The sequence below is a fragment of the Lissotriton vulgaris genome, chromosome 1_1 (assembly GCF_964263255.1).
Source record: "Lissotriton vulgaris chromosome 1_1, aLisVul1.2, whole genome shotgun sequence".
Classification (NCBI taxonomy): domain Eukaryota; kingdom Metazoa; phylum Chordata; class Amphibia; order Caudata; family Salamandridae; genus Lissotriton; species Lissotriton vulgaris.
In genome coordinates, this window is record NC_141685.1 from 1,857,347,261 (window position 1) to 1,857,369,139 (window position 21,879).

Here is a 21,879-nt window from a genome sequence, read left to right on the forward strand (position 1 = left end):
TGTAGAATTACACAAGCTTCATTTATGTAATTGTCTATTGGTTTATATTTGGTAGGTGCACCACAAAATTTTAAATATTTTCTCTCTACACCTCCTATAAACAGACGATTTTCACAATAAACTATAGACAAGTGTTGGCAGAAAAAGAAGACCTATGCACTAACTTATTTATTGAAAAAAAATCTTTATTAAAACAACACAAATAAATGAAAACGCAAGTTTATTAGAACAAACAACAGTATAATATGAAACACGTGAGTGGGATTCCTCTGGAAGCAGTGTACAAAACCTGAAAGACAAAAATTAAACATAAGTATGTGTGCCATTTGGAATATGAAAAGAAAGGTAGTCCAAATGAAAGGAGGATTGTGAGAATGGGAGGGAGAGGGAATTGGAGGAAGGGAGAAGGGGAGGGAGAGTCAAAAGAACAGAGAGTAGAGGAGGCAGAGCGACTGCGTATTGGACCCAGCCCTCAGTGTTTACGTCCCATCACTCATTTGTCTAGGATGCCGGGGTCTGCCAGAAAGAGTGTGGTTGAGCAAGTCCTTAAAATGAAGCATATGAATGAGGCCAGAGATTACATTACTAGCCATGGGATCATCCCTTTCCTGCACCTGTGTACCCAGAGGCTGCACCCCAGCACTTCCCCTGCACTGTGCTCAATGTAGGTTCTGCGTGCCGAGGCTTCACTGCTCACCTGTCACCTTTGGTTTGTCCAACAATGTGTTGGTGCAAGCTCCGAGTCCGGGGTACCTTTGTAGGATGGGAGAGCAGGTCTCCGGTCAGAGACGGTGTCTTAATACCACAATGGAAGCCGTCAGAATGCCAAGGGCATCATGACGGGGTGAGAAATAATTTAATGGTGGAAATGTATGGAGGTAAATAAAGGTTTATTTCAAGCTTAATAGAAAACACCAGTTGAGTGCATACTTGAAGTACGATCTACCAACTGTTAGTGGTAATTGTGGTTCAAAGAGGAGTTGGAGTGCATGAGAATACACAAGGTTAAATAATGATATGTTATGCTACCGTTTACATAGAAAGAAACAGAGCACATGCTAGGTGCATAATGTGCGTGTGTAATGCAGTTGCGGAAGCCTGTGTGCATGTACACTTAATAATGAGGTTACTACAGTGCCCTAAAAGCCAATGCCACTTCTCTGTATAGCAGTGATACCCGCTGGCTCAGGCCTACAGTACGGTCCAGCAGGTCCTTAAAATGAGACTGAATCAGGTCAAAGATCACATCATTACGCATGGCAACATAGCTTGCTCAGACTTGCGAACCAAGGCTGATGCTCCCTACCCCTCCTGCAGCACTGCACACTTCACATGTTTGTAGGATAGCACTGCCTGCTGGTTTAGGCCTACAGTAAGGTCCAGCAGGTCATTAAAATGAGACAGAGATGTGACTGAATGAGGTCAGATCACTTCATTACGGACAGTCATATCGGTTGTTCGCACTTGCGCACCCATGCTGATACATCCCATCCCCTTCCCCCGACTGTGCTCAATTGTAGGTCCTGTGCACCGAGGCTTCACTGTTCACCTGCCACCATCGGTGTGTCCAACAACGTGTTGGTGCAAGCTCCGAGCCCGGGGTACTTTTGTAGGGTGGGAGAGCAGGTCTCCGGTCGGGGACAGTGTCTTGATACCAGGATGGAAAGCGTCCGAATGCCGAGGGCATCATCACAGGATGAGAACCCGCTCCACCCATTTTCAGTCAATTCAGTGTCTGAAAAGTACAAATAATTTAATGGTGGAAACGTCTGGAGTTAAATGAAGGTTTATTTTAAGCTTAACCCCTTCCATGCTTATGATGAGCCCAGTTCGTCATGAGGCACAGCAGTGGAGCTATGCTCATGACGAGCCTGGCTCATCACAAGCATAGTGGCGCTGCCCTCCCCTCCCCCATGCCATGGAGGAGTTACCCCAGCGGCGAAGGGGTTAATAGAAAACACCAGTTGAGTGCATGTCTTGTTTTTGAAGTACGATCTACTAACTGTTAGTGGTAATCGTGGTTCACAGAGAAGTTGGAGTGCACAACAATACACAAGGTTAAATAATAATATGTTATAACAAGGATTCACATACAAAGGAACAGAGTGCATTCTAGAAGCATAATGTGCATGTGTAATGCAGTGGCGGAAGCCTGTGTGCATGTACACTTAGTAATGAGCTCACTACAGTGCCCTAAAAGCCTCCGCCACGTGTCTGTAGGGCAGCGTTGAACGCTGGCTCAAGCCTACAGTACTGTCCAGCAGGTCCTTAAAATGAGACAGACATGTGACTGAATGAGGTCAGAGATCACATCATTACACACTGCAACATCGCTTGTTCAGACCTGCGCACCCAGGCTGATGCATCTCACCCCTCCCACAGCACCAAGCTCAATTGCAGCCCCTGTGCACCCAGGTCCCACTGCTCACCTGCTGTCATTGTTGTGTGTGCAAACACTATGGGTAGCAGTGTTCACAATTCAGTTGTAGTGTTGATTGCAGGATGGTGTACACCTCATGAATCCCTTTGGAAACACGACAGGCAGTAGGGCTCACAATTTAGAACCAGTGTTGATTGTCAGGATGGTGTACACCTCATGGATCCTTTTTTTTTTTATTACGCATTGTGATATGTGAGGTGGATGCAGCCATATCACCTGAGGCAGTGTGGAAGAAATAGGACATGTGGCATGGTCATTATCGTATTTCTACATACACAAAGTGGGCTGGGCTTGCGTACGCCAGGCCAACGTAGGGGTATGAATAATTGTTCCGGGAAACTGGCCTGGCAAGGAAGTGTAGTTATTTGTGTTTCTTTTGGAGCTTTGACGTCGCAGGATGCACAATTTATATTAATTTAGCATGTATCGGGAGGGCGGCAACTATCGCTAATGAGATGCTGTTCAAAAAGATTGAATGGCGAACATCACATGTCGTTGTCAAGGTTGTGAATATGAGCAGACATGCATGTCAATGGTGTGCGGTATTATTGAAAGTGTTGCTATCGTGAAGCGTACACATGCGTACACATGTGAATGTGCTCAGATGGAGGGAGGATCAGCAGTGAGGCTACGTCATACACAGTGATAATGCTCATTATAGTCAAGCAATGTATGTGAAACATGAATCTGAAAGTCTCACATATGACACAATACTATATTGGTAAAGCCTGACAACAAAGCGTACGGCAATGCAAATCTACACTTTACTGGTTGTGCCATGTGATCTAGGATGTGAACTCTGCCCGTGGCTGATGATACTCCTTTGAGCCACCAATACCCAGGCCAAAAGGCAGCACACAGAAAACAAACTTTTCAAAAAAGCTGTTTAAGGTGAAGTGGTGTTTCTCACCGCTTGCTGTCATATACTGTTAAAAGTTATTTATATATACTTTTGAGACAAAAAAAAGGGGGAATGGTGTACACGGCATGACACCATATGTCTGTGGCGTAACACAGGCCCTGGGGATGTGCACTCGTCACATATGCAACGCGCAGGGGCGCAACCCCATACGTACATGACGTAACGCGTGGCTTGGTACTGCATACCTGTTGGATACCAAAGTAGCATATATGATGTTAAGCGGGAAGCAGTATCACGAACCCGTCGGAAACAAAATGCACATCATTTACGAGTTTAGAAATATTGTGGTTCAGATTCACAAGGTGCGGGAGCTTGGTACGCTACCTGTATGGGAGTGCAGTTTTCTCAACAAAAAAAAAGAGATACATATTTTTGGGGGAAGATATAAAACATTGCATAATTTTTAAAAGTAAAAAAAAAGAAGTATAATAGAGTTCCGAAATATTTAAAAATATAATCGAAGAAATATATGTTTTATAAACATTAAAATATGAAATTAATATTAAAAAACCTTTGCAATTCACTGAAAAACCATAGGTTTTACAGACGTTATAGTTCGGAATTAGCATTTAAAAAAACATTAGAAATTTACTGAAAAAAACATAGGTTTCAGGGATGTTATAGTTAGTTGAACATTTGACTCATTTAAAACAGAGAAATGTGCCTGTTATAGTTAGTTGAGCTAACTGTAACTTGCGCGCCTACAATGCACTGTTGATAACGTCACATATTACATCACTCATGACATGGTCAGTGACATCACTGATGACATCACTGATGTCTTGAGTTACTGATTGCTCCATTCGTAGTTGCTGGTAGCTTTGTTTTTTTTTAAGAGCTTCTATGAATATTTAGAGTGTAGGTTGGGCTCGACCTAATATAGAATGGAGAGCATTTTGCCATCCTTCTAGTGCTTTATTGTTTGGGCATCTTGAGACATGGTGTTATTATAGACATTTCATCAGGGTATTTGGAATTTAGGTTGGCGTCTATGTACAAAGCTGATCAGTCTGCCAACTTGAGTGCCTTCAAAGTAGTCCATTAGGGGACTTGGGGCCTTTTTACAATAGTATTCCATTAGGGGACTTGGGGCCTTATTACAATAACAAGCAGATGAACCAATACCCGCTATCATGTTGGTCAGGAGTCCGTCCAGCAAGCAGACAGTGGTCCGACTGCCCAATTATGATGCGACTTCCAGGCTGGCCATCAGAAAAGTGTTCTTTAACCCTCGAAAAGGGCTGCAACACAATCTGCCAAGTAAAAGAGCACTTTGTGCACATCCATGCACTGGGTGCCATGCAGCATGTGGTGCATTGCACACTGTGCATGGAAGTTTATGACCCATGATGGATGGGGGCCCTGTTTGGGGTTCAAAGTCCATTTCTGACAGCCTTTTCATGGCAGTGGGACCCCCATGAAAAGCTGTTGGAAAGGGACATCTTAATCCCGACTGCAGTACCTGCTGCAGCACCACCATCATTATGGATTGCAACTCCGATCGTCGCCCCATCAGGATCAGTAGATTCTGTCAGAGGCAACAGGCCATCCCCTGTCCAACAAGGGTCCGACCGCCCATATCTTAATGCGATGGTTGGACCGCCACTAGCGGTCTGTTGGAGGCGGTCTGCTCATCATCATAATTATGCCTTTAGTCTGTGTCTATTTCGTTTATAGAACATACGTTCTATAATTAACTTGTAGTGGTTAGCTACCTCTGTTACAAGCATGTAGGGTAGTGTAATCAAGCCTTTGACACAGTCAACCAAAAAATGTTCCTAAATTCTCTCTCACTAGATGCAGGTTTCAGTGGTTTGCGTTAACCGTGAACCTCACCTAATCAAACTAAACAGTTCCATGGCACCTGCAGCATATGTTCCAGAAGGATCAATCATAACCCCTGATTGGTTCAACCTATATATGGAGCCTCTTGCTGGATCCTGAAACAATCCTGAATTGTCTACCACCTCTATACAGATGACCCCCAACTCTACATTAAAAGCTCATCATCCAAAAACCTTCATCACCTAAACAAAATTCTCTACCTGGTATATTCTTTGCTTGCCAACAACCACTTTAAATTCAATCCCAACAGAACTGAACTCCTCCTCATCCAACTAAAAGGAATATCCTATCCTGTCCATGACTGGCTAAACAACCTAGCTACTTTAAACTATCATTCTCAAATTATATTAAATCACTGGAGATTACACTAGACAAAAACCTGAGCATGAAAGACCCTATTAATGCCTCAACAAAAAAGTGACTTCTACATCCTGAAAGACCTAAAAAGTAATCAAACCCCTCATCCCCTTAGAAGACTAAACACAGTAGTAAAATCCTTAGTCCTATCCAAGCTGGACTGCAGTAACACAACGATCACTGGCACCCTAAAAAACCTGCGTATACCAATGAAATTTACATTATTCACATTGGCTAGACTCCTCTCCAGGAACAGTTGCTATGATCACATCACTACTACACTTAAGAAATCAACGGGATAATAATCAAAGCAAGAAGTATATTCAGAATGGCCTGTATAACCCACAAAGCTCTCTGCACTGAAAAACCAACAAACCTCACAAACAATCTATCAAAAACCGGCCAAAAGAGGCCTTTTTCAAAGCTCAAACATTTTACTCCTAATTCCACCCAAATTTAAGAAAGAAAAATCACTCACCTATTCATTTTCTTGAAATGCGCCTAGAACTTTGAATTTTCTTCCGCAGGATCTACATGATAACCAATCATGTTTATACTTCACATAAAACCTTATATATTACTTCTTCTTAGCAAAGACCTGGACCATCCCTCCTATAATATTCAACTTCCCTCGATACACTTCCCCCTTCCACTTCCTAGAGCTGGAACTTTACTACCTCTAGAAATAACTGTGCATCTATTTTTCCTACCTCTGATATAACCTAACATTGCCCCCTTGGAACGTTATAGTCCATCCACAACACCCTATATTGTACATTATTACCTTGTAAGCCTACTATTTTTCTCCAAACATGTCTCTCTTGTAAATATTGCTCTCCAAACTCTGTAAAGCACTCTGATTCCCCTGGGTCAGATTTGTGCTGTATAAAACTCAAAAAATAAAATAAATAAATACTTTTCTTTAATTTCAAATGCAAATTGGCTGTGTATTGCATGTTCCACACTTAGGGCCTGATTACTTGTTTGGCGGTGCAGAAGCAGGACTGCCACGCTGCTGCCCTGCTCCAACATCAACCAACCTCTGTGTGCACCTTGCACCAGATTATGACTTTTGTAGTCAATGGCGGGCGGTCTTTGGCATTTCCTAGGCAGTACCTGCATGGCATGGACTGGTGAAGTCCATGCCGTACAGGTACTGGGGGCATGCACATAAGTGGGCACTACATATGTCCCCCTGCATGCACCCCACGGCCCATAAGCAACAATCCTCTCCACCCAAATTTAAGAAAGAAAAATCACTCACCTATTCATTTTCTTGGAATGCGCCTAGAACTTTGAATTTTCTTCCACAGGATCTACATGATAACCAATCATTTTTATACTTCACATAAAACCTTATATATTATTTTTTCTTAACAAAGACCTGGACCATCCCTCCTAAAATAATCAACTTCCCTTGATACACATCCCCCTTCCACCATCCTAGAGCTGGAACTTTACTACCTCTAGAAATAACTGTGCATCTATTTTTCCTACCTCTGATATAACCTAACATTGCCACCTTGGAACGTTATAGTCCATCCACAACACCCTATATTGTACATTATTACCTTGCATGCCTACTATTTTTTTCCTAACATGTCTCTCTTGTAAATATTGCTCTCCAAACTCTGTAAAGCACTCTGATTCCCCTGGGTCAGATTTGTGCTGTATAAAACTCGAAAAATAAAATAAATAAATAATTTTCTTTAATTTCAAAGGCAAATTGGCTGTTTATTGCATGTTCTACACTTAGGGCCTGATTACTTGTTTGGCGGTGCAGAAGCAGGACTGCCACGCTGCTGCCCTGCTCCAACATCACCCAACCTCTGTGTGCACCTTGCACCAGATTATGACTTTTGTAGTCAATGGCGGGCGGTCTTTGGCATTTCCTAGGCAGTACCTGCATGGACTGGTGAAGTCCATGCTGCACAGGTACTAGGGGCATGCATGAGTGGGCCCTACATAGGTCCCCCTGCATGCACCCCACGGCCCATAAGCAACAATTCCTCTCCACCACGGTTTTCATGGATGAAGCACCATCTTTATAACTGTGGCAGAGAGTAAACTCATTTTAGGGTTGGTTGGACTGCAGCAGTCCCACCAAGCAATTTGCAGACTAATGACCACCGCACCACCACCAGGGATGTCTAATCCCTGGCTGTTGCAGCGGTGCAATGGTGGTCCAACTGCCTAACTTGTAATGGGGCGATCAAAGCACCTGTACAGCAGTGGCTGGACCACCACCACCACCACCACTTCACCATGAGTCTGGTAGTCATTGGACCCCCAGACTCATAATCATGCTCTTAGTGGAGATTGTTGGAGGTGTCTCAAAATAAATGCTTTGATTAACATACTAGTAACAGCCTTCTAAAGCTGTGTGTTCGGGTATAGTTTGGGGATATTTTGGACCATGGCTTGTTCAAAATCTTTTTTTATGTGGGGGGTAGCTGTTTGTTTTAATTCGTTTTAATTTTAATATCATTTAGTACTTTGTATTAAGTATTTTTTGCTTATTAGGTAGCAGGACAGATATGAATGGTATACTAGTGTTTTGATGTTCACCACCTAGGCTAAAATCTGAGTGAAGGGTTTTGGGAATGTCTCATTCACCATCAGTGTTTGACATTGGCTTAGTTTTAAATAGATATCAGCTGTAGCAAAAATGATAATGCTTTTTACATTGTGAAGGTTATCTTGTAACAGGAACGACTACTCATTATTTGTGGTGATTTAGGATTCAGGAAATTCGATATCTTGGCATCTTCCAGGGAAAGGAGGGATATCACTGGTGGCTGTTTTAGTTCATGCAATTAAGCATTTTCAAGTGGGTATAGCTGGTAGCAGGCATGTGATTTGTTCAGGGACTATAGGTAATATATTTTTATGTATTTTAGTATTTTTGCCATGGGCTTTTGGGGGCTAGTGCTTGCCTCTCCTAAATCTTTTCAGTACATGCCTTACATTAAGAACATCATCTTTCGTAGTCACCTTCGCAAAGTAAGCATTAGAGTGATATTTAAGGCCAAATTACAAGTTTGCTGGTCCAAGGCTCCCTAGTCTGTTAGGGTCGAGGCAGTGGTTTTCCAGCCACCGCCGCACTGTTGGTCCGACCGCCCCATTACAAGTTGGGTGGTTGGACTGCCATTGTCTAGATGCAGCCACCAGGGCAGTGTTACAGTGGTCAGGGCCTCAGTAATATGCTGGTGGGGTCAGTGAAACACTGCCATTCATATTGTGAGTTTCAGGAACACCAGCGGTGTCATAGAAGTGTTTCCTCCATGAAAATTCTGGCGGTCCTGAAACAAAGAGGCCCCTATAATGCCCCCTGCTGCTGATGTGCATGAGGATGCATGTGCCCCCCAAGGTGCATGCACCCCAGTGGGTGCACGACATGGACTTTAAAGTCCATTCTGTGGAAGAACTGTTTTTGCCATTCCCATTGTGGTGCTATTTTCAGAGGCACCGCTGTGAGACCGCCAAAAACAGCCTGCCAGACACAAAGGAATTTGTAATCTGGTGGGGAGTGCGACCACAAGTTTGGTGGTGCTGGAGCAGGCTGCCAGTGTGGCAGTCCGCTCCTACACCACCAAAAAAGGTAATCGGGCCCTTAGTAAATTTCCAATTCGTAATTTGTACTTTCTTAGCTGTAAGTCTAGCTCATTTGAGAGAAAAATGGTTTCCCTTTCTGTGATGTGATGTACCATGCTCTTTTTGTCATTATGTCTGAAATGAGTCTTACAATACAAATGTTAAATGTAAAAATATTTGCATTACATATGTTATTGACATACAAAGTTCTGGTATTCATTTTCAATTTTATACTTACATATGTGTTCTTGCTGGAAATTTGCAGTCTATATTTTCAGGTTTTTTGGTAGGAGTATTGTAGTTTCGGTCAGGTGACTCATTTTCTGTTGGGGAAAAAGAAAGTTGTTTAATTTTTTTAAGCTCTTCAGAATTATTATTTTTTATGTACTTTTTTGTGTTATTTTGAATGCATTATTTATCTATACATTTTTAATTAATTGGGTTTAATCTTTATAAATTAGTTCTTGTTGTAAAGGTATTTCTAATATTATTTTGATGTATTGAAGTGCACATTTTTGGGGTTGTTTAAGTCTATTTTATTGATGTATTGATGTTATAATGTTACTAAAATGTTTATATATTTTTAAAGTTTATTTTCACTGTTTGTAATACTGTTAGTTTTTAGGTTGAGCCTAAAGATCTGCTGTAGTTAAGTACGTAAGGGAAGCCCCGCGCCCACTGCCCGCCCATATTTTTCATTGGCTTATGTCTTTGTCCTTCGTAAATGCTGCCTTCAGATTTGTTTATGGGCTTGTCAGTCCCTCCTTATTATGGCCATGTTGTCATTTGTATCCTCCCATGGCGACTGGCCCCTTTAATGTGAGTGTTGCATGGTACAAGTTATTTAGAATGTGAGACTATTTTCTTTAATGAGGTTCTCCTATTGCCTTCTCTACTTCCCCCTCCCTCCCATTGGTAATGCCTTCTCACCCTCTCCCTTGCTCACACTCCCATTTACCGTCTCTTCTCCCCCTCACTTCCATTGTCCGTGCTGCCCATCTACAGGTTGCAATGGCTGAGAAACGAAAATGAACAGAAAATAGGTGATGTCATCAGTGATGTCACCAACCATGTCATGATTGATGTAATGTGTGACTTCATCAGCAGTGCATTGTGCTCATTAACTCAACTAACTATGATGGCTGAATGTAAGCATGGGCGAATTTTGCGAATTCGCGTTCCGCGAATTTACGGATTTGCGAACTTGCAAAATTTGCGAATTTGTGCAAATTTGCGGATTCGCTGTTTTTGCAGGCTCGCGAGGGTTTTGTACAAGTTCCGGAACGCAAACTTACTTGTGTGGTCGCAATGGTTGCGACCATGTTGTTTCTACGTGTCCAGCCTGTTAGCGACCCTGTAGTTCATCGCAGCCACCCTCCGGTTCATCACTGCCACCCTCTGGATCATCACTGTCCCCCTCTGGTTTATCACAGCACCATCTAGTTCATCGCGGCCACCCTCCGGTTCATCACTGCCACCCTCTTGTTCTCCAATGCCACCCTCTGGATCATCACTGTCCCCCTCTGGTTTATCAAAGCACCCTCTGGTTCATCACTGCCACCCTCTGGTTTGCCACTGCCATCCTCTGGTTCATCCTAGCCACCCTCTGGCACAAGGCTGCCACCCTCTGGTTTAGCACAGCACCCTATGGTTCATCACTGCCACCCTCTGGTTGATCGCTGCCACCCTCTGGTTAATCCCTGCCACCCTCTGGTTTGCCACTGCCATCCTCTGGTTCATCCCTGCCACCCTTTGGTTGATCACTGCCACCCTCTGGTTCATCCCTCTAACCCTCTGGTTTGCCACTGCCATCCTCTGGTTCATCCCTGCCACCCTCTGGTTCAAGGCTCCACCCTCTGGTTCATCACTGTCACGCTCACAATTGTTTTTGGGCTGATGAATGACTCACTGAATTTGAGCTTCAACTAGTTCCAGCGACCATGTGTGTGTTACTATGCAATCGCCCCGAAGGGCGCAGGGGTCCCTTGAGTGAGCTGTCCATTATAGTGGGTAAATGGCGGGAAGACGGTGCACACCGCGAGTGTGTGAGCGGGGCCAAATGGGCTGGGCTTCTATGCGAGTTCACATGCCTCTTGTGTGAATAAAACAAGGTCAGAGACCGATCAGAGCAGCAGATCAAGAGAAAGAAGCTCCTGGTCACAGGACCAGCACGAGGATTGCGCTTGTGAAAGTCAAGGATGCAAAGGCCTCTATCCAGCATCACAGCTGATTTTCGACTGTAGATTTGAGAAGAAGGCACACCTGCCGAGCCTTGACGACGCTTACGATTGTTTTTCGGCTGATGAATGAGTCACTGCATTTGAGCTTCAACTAGTTCCAGCGGCCATGTGTGTGTTACTATGCAATTGCACCGATGTGCGCAGGGGTCCCTTGAGTGAGCTGTCCATCCATCATCCTGTAACTATTTTAGGATGGCGCCGGCAAGCTGCCAGCGCCATCCTAAAATAGTTACTAAATTAGCTTCATCAGGAAGCACTAATAGATAAAATAAAACAGGTGCTCGAGCACCTGCTTTATTTTAACTATTGGTGCTTCCTGTTGAAGCTACCTGAAGCTAACTTAGTAACTATTTTAGGATGGCGCTGGCAGCTTGCCGGCGCCATCCTAAAATAGTTACAACTTCAAGCTTGAAGGCTTGAACTTTTGCCCCCCGGATCCCCCGCTCGCGGATTCGCGGATTTTCGGTAAATTCGCGGGAGTTTGCGGATTTCAGATTTACCGAAAATCCGCGAAATCTGCGAGCGGAACGGATTTTCCGCTCACGCTTAGCTGAATGGCTCTTGTTTTGTACGAGTGAAATGTCCAACTAAGTATAACGTCCCTGAAACCTATGTTTTTTTCAGTGAATTTCAAAGGTTTTTTTAAATGAAATTTCTAATTATAATGTCCCTGAAACCTATGTTTTTTTCAGTGAATTTCAAAGCTTTTTAAGTAATATTTTGTAACTCTAATACTGGAAAAATATTTTTCTTATGTTTTTATTTGTTATAAAAATAATATAATGTTTTCTCTTTTCGAAAATATAAATATACATATTTTTTTTGCAAAAAAGTGGAGTTGGTTACCGATTGTGTACCTATCTCAACGGGTTTGTGGATTCAAACCGCCATATACATATTTACATATTGCTAAAGTTATGTAGGATGCGCATTTGGTATGCCACCTGTGCGCGGTTGTCAGCCCTGCGTAACGTCACATACGTAATTCTGGGGGTCACGTCGGGTGCGGGACTTCCGTAAAATGTGTATGTTTTAAAAGTATATATATATATATATATATATATATATATATATATATATACATATATATATATATATATATATATATATATATATATATATATATATATGTATTTGTAATAAAACGCTCCTGCTGGCAATCCCTCGACTTTGAATGGGGTGACTCGATCCGGCGGAGCAGCCGGCAGTAATATCCTGGTCCCAACGGTGTTCCTTAACGAGCACTCGGGCGTCGGAGGTACAAACAACAATCCACGTATAAGTCCAATAAAGTTGAATTTATTTACTCCATAAATCAACGTGGCACGTTTCGCGCTCCACAGAGCGCTTGATCACACAAGTTGCTATTGCCCATACATATCTTTTATGTTTACATGATCGTCGCCATCGACAACCGACTGTTTGTGCTGTTGCAACCCTGTCGAGTTGCAAAAGTACCGCCATATTGGAACAGTATATGTCTAATATCATACTATCATAATGCTTGTTTCATATTATATTCATAACATTAGTGCTAGTGCTAAATGATATTATTTACTTTATCATGTATATGTTCCCATTAGGCATAGACATTCAAATGTTTATCGATATATTCCAAATATCTTTGTTTGCATAAGGGATAATGGTTAATATCCAATCTTAAATGTCCTTAATGCCGAACCCTAGGAATAAAACCAGCATGTAGTCAGCTAGTGATTAACTAGAGTACAGACCGGAGTGCAGAGGTCACCACGTGTAGTCAAGGTAACCGGGTCATCAGGGATGCTAAGAGCGCTGTGCACGAGTCAGAATCTCGTAGAGCGGAGAGGGTCTAAGTAGAGACCACTATCCGATTCGGGGAGAGGGAGTTCAATTCCCGATTGGATATATAAGTCTATCGCAATTTAGTGCGAAAATTTAATTGACCGAAGTATGATATCCTGGTTAGTGGATTAGTTGTCCTATACATGAGGAAGGCACATCGCTGGTTTTAGCTCCTTAGGTTCCAGTTAAGGACATTTATACCTGAGAATCGACATAATATATATGATTCTTGTGATGTTGTACTTTCACATTATTTATCGTAGGGGCAACACATGCAACTTTTACTTCATTGTGAAATGCAGTGAGAAAAGATAAAAATGAAAATTAAAATCAAATACTTTCATCCAGATGGAGGAAAACCACAGTGAAAGGTTTAGGGTATTCGTGTCGTGGTTTCAAGACACATCCCTCCCTTTATGTCTGTGGGAAAGAAGGAGAAAGAGACAGAAGTCAGGAGAATCAGTATTCAAAAAGCTGACATGCCAGATTAAAATACATGGTTTCATCTGTTTCACACATATAATATATATCATTCTTGCAAATGTACATTATATTCCTCATCAATGTTATGGCCTTTCGGGTAACGGGTACATAGACTTATAATGTATCTGGATTCTTTTTGTCTTAATTTTATAAGCCGATTCCCACCTCTAGGACCTACATTCACTTGCTCTAGTACATAATACGCTAGTTTTTTAGGGTCTGAGAAATGGTGACTCTCGAAGTGGCGTGCTATGGGATATTGCTGATCCAGATTACTTATAGCACAAGTATTGTCGAGTACTCTTTTTTTGGCCATGTGTGTAGTGCTGCCAATGTAAATTAGTTTGCATGGACATGTCAAGGCATAAATGACAAAGGGGGTGGTGCATGTTAAAAATTGTTTAAACTGTTGCATTCTTTTGCTGCTAGGGTTCCAGTATTCTTTTACCATGTGGCTATTCGCACAAGCCTTGCAATGGCCACACGGATAGAATCGCTGTAGGTTGATTCCTCTGGGAGTTTCATTTGTGCTGATGTCATTATGCACAAGTAAATCTCTAAGGGTACGCCCTCATTTGTAGGTTATACTATGATGGGATCATTTGTTAGTAAATTCCAATTCTTAATCAAGCTTTTCTTGATTTGTTTGGAATTCGCATTATATGTCAAAATGACTCTAGTAGTGCTTTCCTCATCCTCGTCTTTGTTATCTTTCTCTCTGACATCTGTTCTTGGAAGGTAACAGATGGGCAAAGATCTACTAGAATTACGCAGTCAGAATTGGACAAAACTAAGAGAAGAGTGAAGTACAACATGACTTTGACTACGCGTGGTGACCTCTGCACTCCGGTCTGTACTCTAGTTAATCACTAGCTGACTACATGCTGGTTTTATTCCTAGGGTTCGGCATTAAGGACATTTAAGATTGGATATTAACCATTATCCCTATGCAAACAAAGATATTTGGAATATATCGTAAACATTTGAATGTCTATGCCTAATGGGAACATATACATGATAAAGTAAATAATATCATTTAGCACTAGCACTAATGTTATGAATATAATATGAAACAAGCATTATGATAGTATGATGTTAGACATATACTGTTCCAATATGGCGGTACTTTTGCAACTCGACCGGGTTGCAACAGCACAAACAGTCCATTGTCGATGGCGACGATCATGTAAACATAAAAGATGTGTATGGGCAATAGCAACTTGTGTGATCAAGCGCTCTGTGGAGCGCGAAACGCATCACGTTGATTTATGGAGTAAATAAATTCAACTTTATTGGACTTATACGTGGATTGTTGTTTGTACCTCCGACGCCCGAGTGCTCGTTAAGGAACGCCGTTGGGACCAGGATATATATATATACATATATATATATGACTGAAACTTCGATATTCAGTAGGCGCCAAATAACGAAGACGGACCCAATGAGGTTATTTTAAAGCGTCTTTATTTACCACTGTGCACCCTCATGACTGCCATGACGCGTTTCGGGCCCTGGAGCCCTTGATCACATGACATGGTCACATTACACCCTGTGATTTGTAGTGCCGGTCCGGTCACATGGTCCCAAGCCTATAGAAATAGAGAAAGTACTTCAGCCTGGACCAGACATGGTAACCAATGTTATTTACAATCACTGTATAATTATACTTTTCGTAATGTTCTGTTAACCCCAATTGTCTCAATTATTAAGTGACACAAAATCCTTACAGATGTGCAAATTTGCGCAATAAATATGTTAAAACATACTATTTACAAATATATCAATTGTCAATATTGCTATGTACAAACAATCACAGTGGACGTAATGTGTACAAACTATTCTTGTGCAATATTTAGCAAATGAGTAAAGTGCTTTTGTGCAAAATTTACAAAGGAAGGGGTTGAGTTAATATTGCCCAAGTGGGCATTGGTTAAAATTTCATCTGGGCCACTGCGTCTACACTGCTTAGGTATTCATGTTGACTCCAGCACTAATAAAAAGAAATGTGTGATTACCCAAAAAAAAGTGTGTTTGATACATTTTACCATATTAAAAATCCGGCAGGAAATAATGAATAAATAATCTAAAAACAGCCTTTACAGATGACTAACAACTCATTTCCACTAAACAATTTCAAGACTCTGTGTGCAAGCAAGTATACAAGTCTTCTGTCGCATTTAAACCACTCGGAGCCTTGGTGTCTAATTCCATAATGTACCTGGTTTCTAGTACGCGCAGACGTGCCTCTCTATTGCCTCCTCTCCGTAATGGCTCCACCATATCAATTGCGAAGTATTTCAGGCAATTGACATCGCCTTTATGGCACAAATTGACATGCCTCGCTACTGGGTAAGCATCATCTTTGTTCACAACTGCCCTCATATGCTGCAGTATGCGCTTGTGGACTTGTAGTTTAGTACTACCAACGTAGCAAAGTCCACAAGCACATTCCAAGACATAGATCACAAAGTCTGACTTGCAGGTTATTTTCTTCGTAATGGGGAGTTCTCTTTCACAGAAAGGGGAATAGTAGGTGGTTTTGCTTTTCCCTATAGTGCACGCTTTACATACTGCGCATTTCAAGAAGCCCTTGCTTTTGCCTAGCCAGTTGCCTCTTGATGGTACCTCAGGGCTGCTACTGACCAACATGTCACCCATGGATCTGGCACGGCTATAAGTGATAGCCGGGCAGGTGGACAAAGTTTTCCCAATCACAGGATCACCTGTGATTATGTGCCAGTTTTTCCTCACCATCCTCTGAAGCTGTCTATGCTGGCAACTATAACCTAGAATGAATCTCGGTTGGTCCACGGTCACATTGGTCAGTGTTGCATCTACCCCTATTGATGTTTCAGGAGTTAATGCTGTCTTGTTTGCCCTTCCCATTGCCTTAGACACCACGATTTCAGAATAGCCCCTCTGCAGGAACCTTATCTTGCTTTGTTTCTGTGCTTCAAGACAGGCTTCATCGGTGCTACAAATTCTTCTGATCCTCAGCATCTCCCCATAAGGGATGCTGCGGATCAGATGGTTGGGGTGCTGACTAGAGGCGTGGAGGATGGTGTTACCTGCAGTCTCCTTCCGATGTAATTTTGTCTGCAGTCCCCCTTTGTCTACAAAAACCTCAACGTCTAGGAAATTTACTTTCCTATCACTGATGGTACTTGTGAAATGCAGATTCAGTTCATTCTGATTAATTTCCTCAATGAACTGTTCTGCTTCACTTGCAGTCCCCTTCCAAATGATGAAGAGATCATCGATAAACCTGTACCACACTAGCACTTTGCTGCTCATGACCTCTTTAAAGGCATTGCCTAGGACCTGCTCCTCCCACAGCCCCATGTGCAAACATGAGTAACTGGGGGAGAAGCAGGCCCCCATTGCCACCCCTCGCAACTGCTGGAACATTTGGTTTTGAAACATGAAGTAATTATTGTGAAGACACATTTCCAACATTTCCACAAGCATGTTATTGTGTTCCAGCATACACATGGGCCTTCTGCTAAGATAATGCCTTACTGCTCTCACTCCGTCCACATGATTGATACTTGTGTACAATGCAGTGACATCGAGTGTGATCAACAAATATTCCGTACTCCACACTACTGTTTTTAATTTCTGCAGAAAGTCCATAGTGTCCCTGATGTATGAGGGCAACGATTTCATATGATCCTGGAGGAAGTGATCAATGTATCTGGACACTTTTTCATATGTCCCCCCACAAGCTGAAATTATGGGCCTTCCTGGTGGCTTTGCACTGTCTTTATGAATCTTGGGAATTAGGTAAAACACTGGAGTTATGGGGTGGTTTGTTTTCAAGAATTTTAGTTCATCCCCACTCAGGAGTCCTTGTCCCCTCCAAGTGTACAGTTTTGCATTTAATTTTTCCCAAGATTGCTTAAATGCTGATCGGTCACATCTACAGTAGCAGAGTCTATCATTAAGTTGTTTTAGTGCTTCTTCTACATATGCAGATAAAGGCCACAGAACAATGTTTCCTCCCTTATCTGATTGCCTGATCACAGTTTTTTCATCTGTCTGCAGTTTTTTCATCAGGCTGCCAAAGGCATTGTTGCACTGCGAAGCATTGTTCTTACTTGTCAAAGTATGTTTATTCAGTTTTTTCATTTCCGATATTACCAAATCACTGAACACATCGCTGTTATCATGTGCCAATATCGGGTTAAAAGTTGATTTAGGTTTAAAGGAGGTATTGCCTGGTGCATTAGTTACTGTCTCTTCCACTGTCTCCTGGGTACAATCTAAGTCCCCCTCTTTCAACAGGTCCTGTAGATCACACTGTAACTCATATTCCCTCACAGTTAAACCACTCTCTGTCCCCATGTTAATCTCTCTCGGTTTGCGTGCTTTTTGCTTGTTGATTAGAAACAATTTCCTCAGCTTAAGTTTCCGCACGAATTTAAAAAAATCCATTCTAGTTTTAGCATAATCAAACCTGCATGGTGGACAGTAAGATAACCCTAATGACAGAATTTTTTGTTCCTTCTCACTAAGGCGAGTGTCAGTAAGATTTACAATCGTCATATTGTCACTTACTTGCTGGTCTAGCGCCGATTCCATCTCCTGTATGGTTTCTTTTTTGTTATTACAGGAGCTCTTCCTTGATCTGGCTGCGGTGTGCTTTCTCCGTTGGTTACGTTTTGTGTTGTGCCTTTGTTTGCCGGTCTGGCGGCATGGGACCTCAGCGACCTCTTGCGGTCGTTCTGGAGGCACTCCACCTCCTGTCCCAACGACCGCTTCGTAAAAACCGCCTCCGCAGCACTTGGATCCTGATCGAATTCAGAGTCACTACTCGGAATCGTGCTAATATCCGTAGATGATATTGACGGAGTCTTCTGACTTTTCCTCGCCTGGGTCTGTGTCGATGTTTTATTTGCCATGGGAGGATCAAACTTTTTGGAGAAGGTATATATGCGTCCATTCAAGTAATCCATTTTATCCCTTTGGAACTTGAAGGCTTTCCGTTTCATAATTATGTCTTCCTCCTTAGAGAGCCTCGCTGTCATCGCCTCTCTTAGCTTCTTCTCCAATTCTTCCTCGTTCAGTGCTTTTATTTGGTTGTTCAGGTCTTTGACTTGTATTTGCAATTTGGCCCCATCACTCTCGGCGTATCCCACCAAGATCCGCATAAGACGGCTGGAGTTGTCAAGATTACACTGTGCCCAGTCATGCAGCATCTTCGGGTCGGGATTTTCGAAGCTGGGAGCCAGCATTATTCTCAGGCCACGGGGGACCCGCCCCACTTCCAGGTACCTGCTGAGTGATTTTTGCTCCCACCACTTTGCCTGTTCCGTTTTCATTGCCTTTTCAAGCTGTTTGAATAGCTCCCTCAATTGGATGCTGCCGGACCCCGAAGTTGCGCTGGCATTCACTTGTTGGGCTACTGTTGCGGGACTGTCATCAAATAGGCTGACTGCCGCTTCTTCTCTGTTTTTACGTCTGACCACGTCGCCGGCGTCCATGGTGATGCACAGGACAGTACTTGGTTGCTGAAGTTTTGCTTTTCACGCTTCGAGCTTGTTTTGTCCTCAGTTGGTCTTTCGCTCCCTCGCGTGCCTCTTTCCCCAGCACCGCCGTTTCCGCTGTACACATTGCGAACTCTTCCTGCGCCCAATACACCCTCACGGCCGTGAGGATAATGGCGTTTACTGGTGTTTTCGCTCAGTCGGAGCGGCGGGGGTCACAAGCGGTTGCTCCTACCGGAACAGAAAAGTGCTTCCGGTTCACCGTCAGCTGTGCTTCAATTGCCGCTTACCCTTGTCGCTGGGGGGATCCGTTCCACACCTAGAAGCCTACCGGTGTGTAAAACATGACTGAAACTTCGATATTCAGTAGGCGCCAAATAACGAAGACGGACCCAATGAGGTTATTTTAAAGCGTCTTTATTTACCACTGTGCACCCTCATGACTGCCATGACGCGTTTCGGGCCCTGGAGCCCTTGATCACATGACATGGTCACATTACACCCTGTGATTTGTAGTGCCGGTCCGGTCACATGGTCCCAAGCCTATAGAAATAGAGAAAGTACTTCAGCCTGGACCAGACATGGTAACCAATGTTATTTACAATCACTGTATAATTATACTTTTCGTAATGTTCTGTTAACCCCAATTGTCTCAATTATTAAGTGACACAAAATCCTTACAGATGTGCAAATTTGCGCAATAAATATGTTAAAACATACTATTTACAAATATATCAATTGTCAATATTGCTATGTACAAACAATCACAGTGGACGTAATGTGTACAAACTATTCTTGTGCAATATTTAGCAAATGAGTAAAGTGCTTTTGTGCAAAATTTACAAAGGAAGGGGTTGAGTTAATATTGCCCAAGTGGGCATTGGTTAAAATTTCATCTGGGCCACTGCGTCTACACTGCTTAGGTATTCATGTTGACTCCAGCACTAATAAAAAGAAATGTGTGATTACCCAAAAAAAAGTGTGTTTGATACATTTTACCATATTAAAAATCCGGCAGGAAATAATGAATAAATAATCTAAAAACAGCCTTTACAGATGACTAACAACTCATTTCCACTAAACAATTTCAAGACTCTGTGTGCAAGCAAGTATACAAGTCTTCTGTCGCGTTTAAACCACTCGGAGCCTTGGTGTCTAATTCCATAATGTACCTGGTTTCTAGTACGCGCAGACGTGCCTCTCTATTGCCTCCTCTCCGTAATGGCTCCACCATATCAATTGCGAAGTATTTCAGGCAATTGACATCGCCTTTATGGCACAAATTGACATGCCTCGCTACTGGGTAAGCATCATCTTTGTTCACAACTGCCCTCATATGCTGCAGTATGCGCTTGTGGACTTGTAGTTTAGTACTACCAACGTAGCAAAGTCCACAAGCACATTCCAAGACATAGATCACAAAGTCTGACTTGCAGGTTATTTTCTTCGTAATGGGGAGTTCTCTTTCACAGAAAGGGGAATAGTAGGTGGTTTTGCTTTTCCCTATAGTGCACGCTTTACATACTGCGCATTTCAAGAAGCCCTTGCTTTTGCCTAGCCAGTTGCCTCTTGATGGTACCTCAGGGCTGCTACTGACCAACATGTCACCCATGGATCTGGCACGGCTATAAGTGATAGCCGGGCAGGTGGACAAAGTTTTCCCAATCACAGGATCACCTGTGATTATGTGCCAGTTTTTCCTCACCATCCTCTGAAGCTGTCTATGCTGGCAACTATAACCTAGAATGAATCTCGGTTGGTCCACGGTCACATTGGTCAGTGTTGCATCTACCCCTATTGATGTTTCAGGAGTTAATGCTGTCTTGTTTGCCCTTCCCATTGCCTTAGACACCACGATTTCAGAATAGCCCCTCTGCAGGAACCTTATCTTGCTTTGTTTCTGTGCTTCAAGACAGGCTTCATCGGTGCTACAAATTCTTCTGATCCTCAGCATCTCCCCATAAGGGATGCTGCGGATCAGATGGTTGGGGTGCTGACTAGAGGCGTGGAGGATGGTGTTACCTGCAGTCTCCTTCCGATGTAATTTTGTCTGCAGTCCCCCTTTGTCTACAAAAACCTCAACGTCTAGGAAATTTACTTTCCTATCACTGATGGTACTTGTGAAATGCAGATTCAGTTCATTCTGATTAATTTCCTCAATGAACTGTTCTGCTTCACTTGCAGTCCCCTTCCAAATGATGAAGAGATCATCGATAAACCTGTACCACACTAGCACTTTGCTGCTCATGACCTCTTTAAAGGCATTGCCTAGGACCTGCTCCTCCCACAGCCCCATGTGCAAACATGAGTAACTGGGGGAGAAGCAGGCCCCCATTGCCACCCCTCGCAACTGCTGGAACATTTGGTTTTGAAACATGAAACATGAAGTAATTATTGTGAAGACACATTTCCAACATTTCCACAAGCATGTTATTGTGTTCCAGCATACACATGGGCCTTCTGCTAAGATAATGCCTTACTGCTCTCACTCCGTCCACATGATTGATACTTGTGTATATATATATATTGCGCTCAGTCCGATGCAACACAGCACAGCGTAGCAGTATCACGCCGTGCAGCAGGAACGGAAATTGAGTAAAGCCACAGACTCCGTGCTCTCGTTACCAGTGATTTTTATTCGTGATAAAGAATAACAGCCCACCAGTCGCCATGACGCGTTTCACCTCA

The 21,879-nt window shown here is 42.8% G+C and overlaps 1 protein-coding gene across 1 annotated transcript; it reads right to left on the reverse strand.

Moving 5' to 3' along the window:
- Positions 1-15,166: 15,166 nt before the first annotated feature.
- LOC147751317 (uncharacterized) lies at positions 15,167-19,728 on the reverse strand. The gene is made up of 2 exons (XM_086938213.1): positions 18,263-19,728; positions 15,167-15,294 (listed from the first exon to the last, which is right to left on the reverse strand). Exon 1 carries the CDS (start codon positions 19,186-19,188, stop codon positions 18,271-18,273), a length of 918 nt encoding a protein of 305 aa, XP_086794339.1. The 5' UTR covers positions 19,189-19,728; the 3' UTR covers positions 15,167-15,294; positions 18,263-18,270.
- Between the last annotated feature and the right edge of the window lie 2,151 nt (positions 19,729-21,879).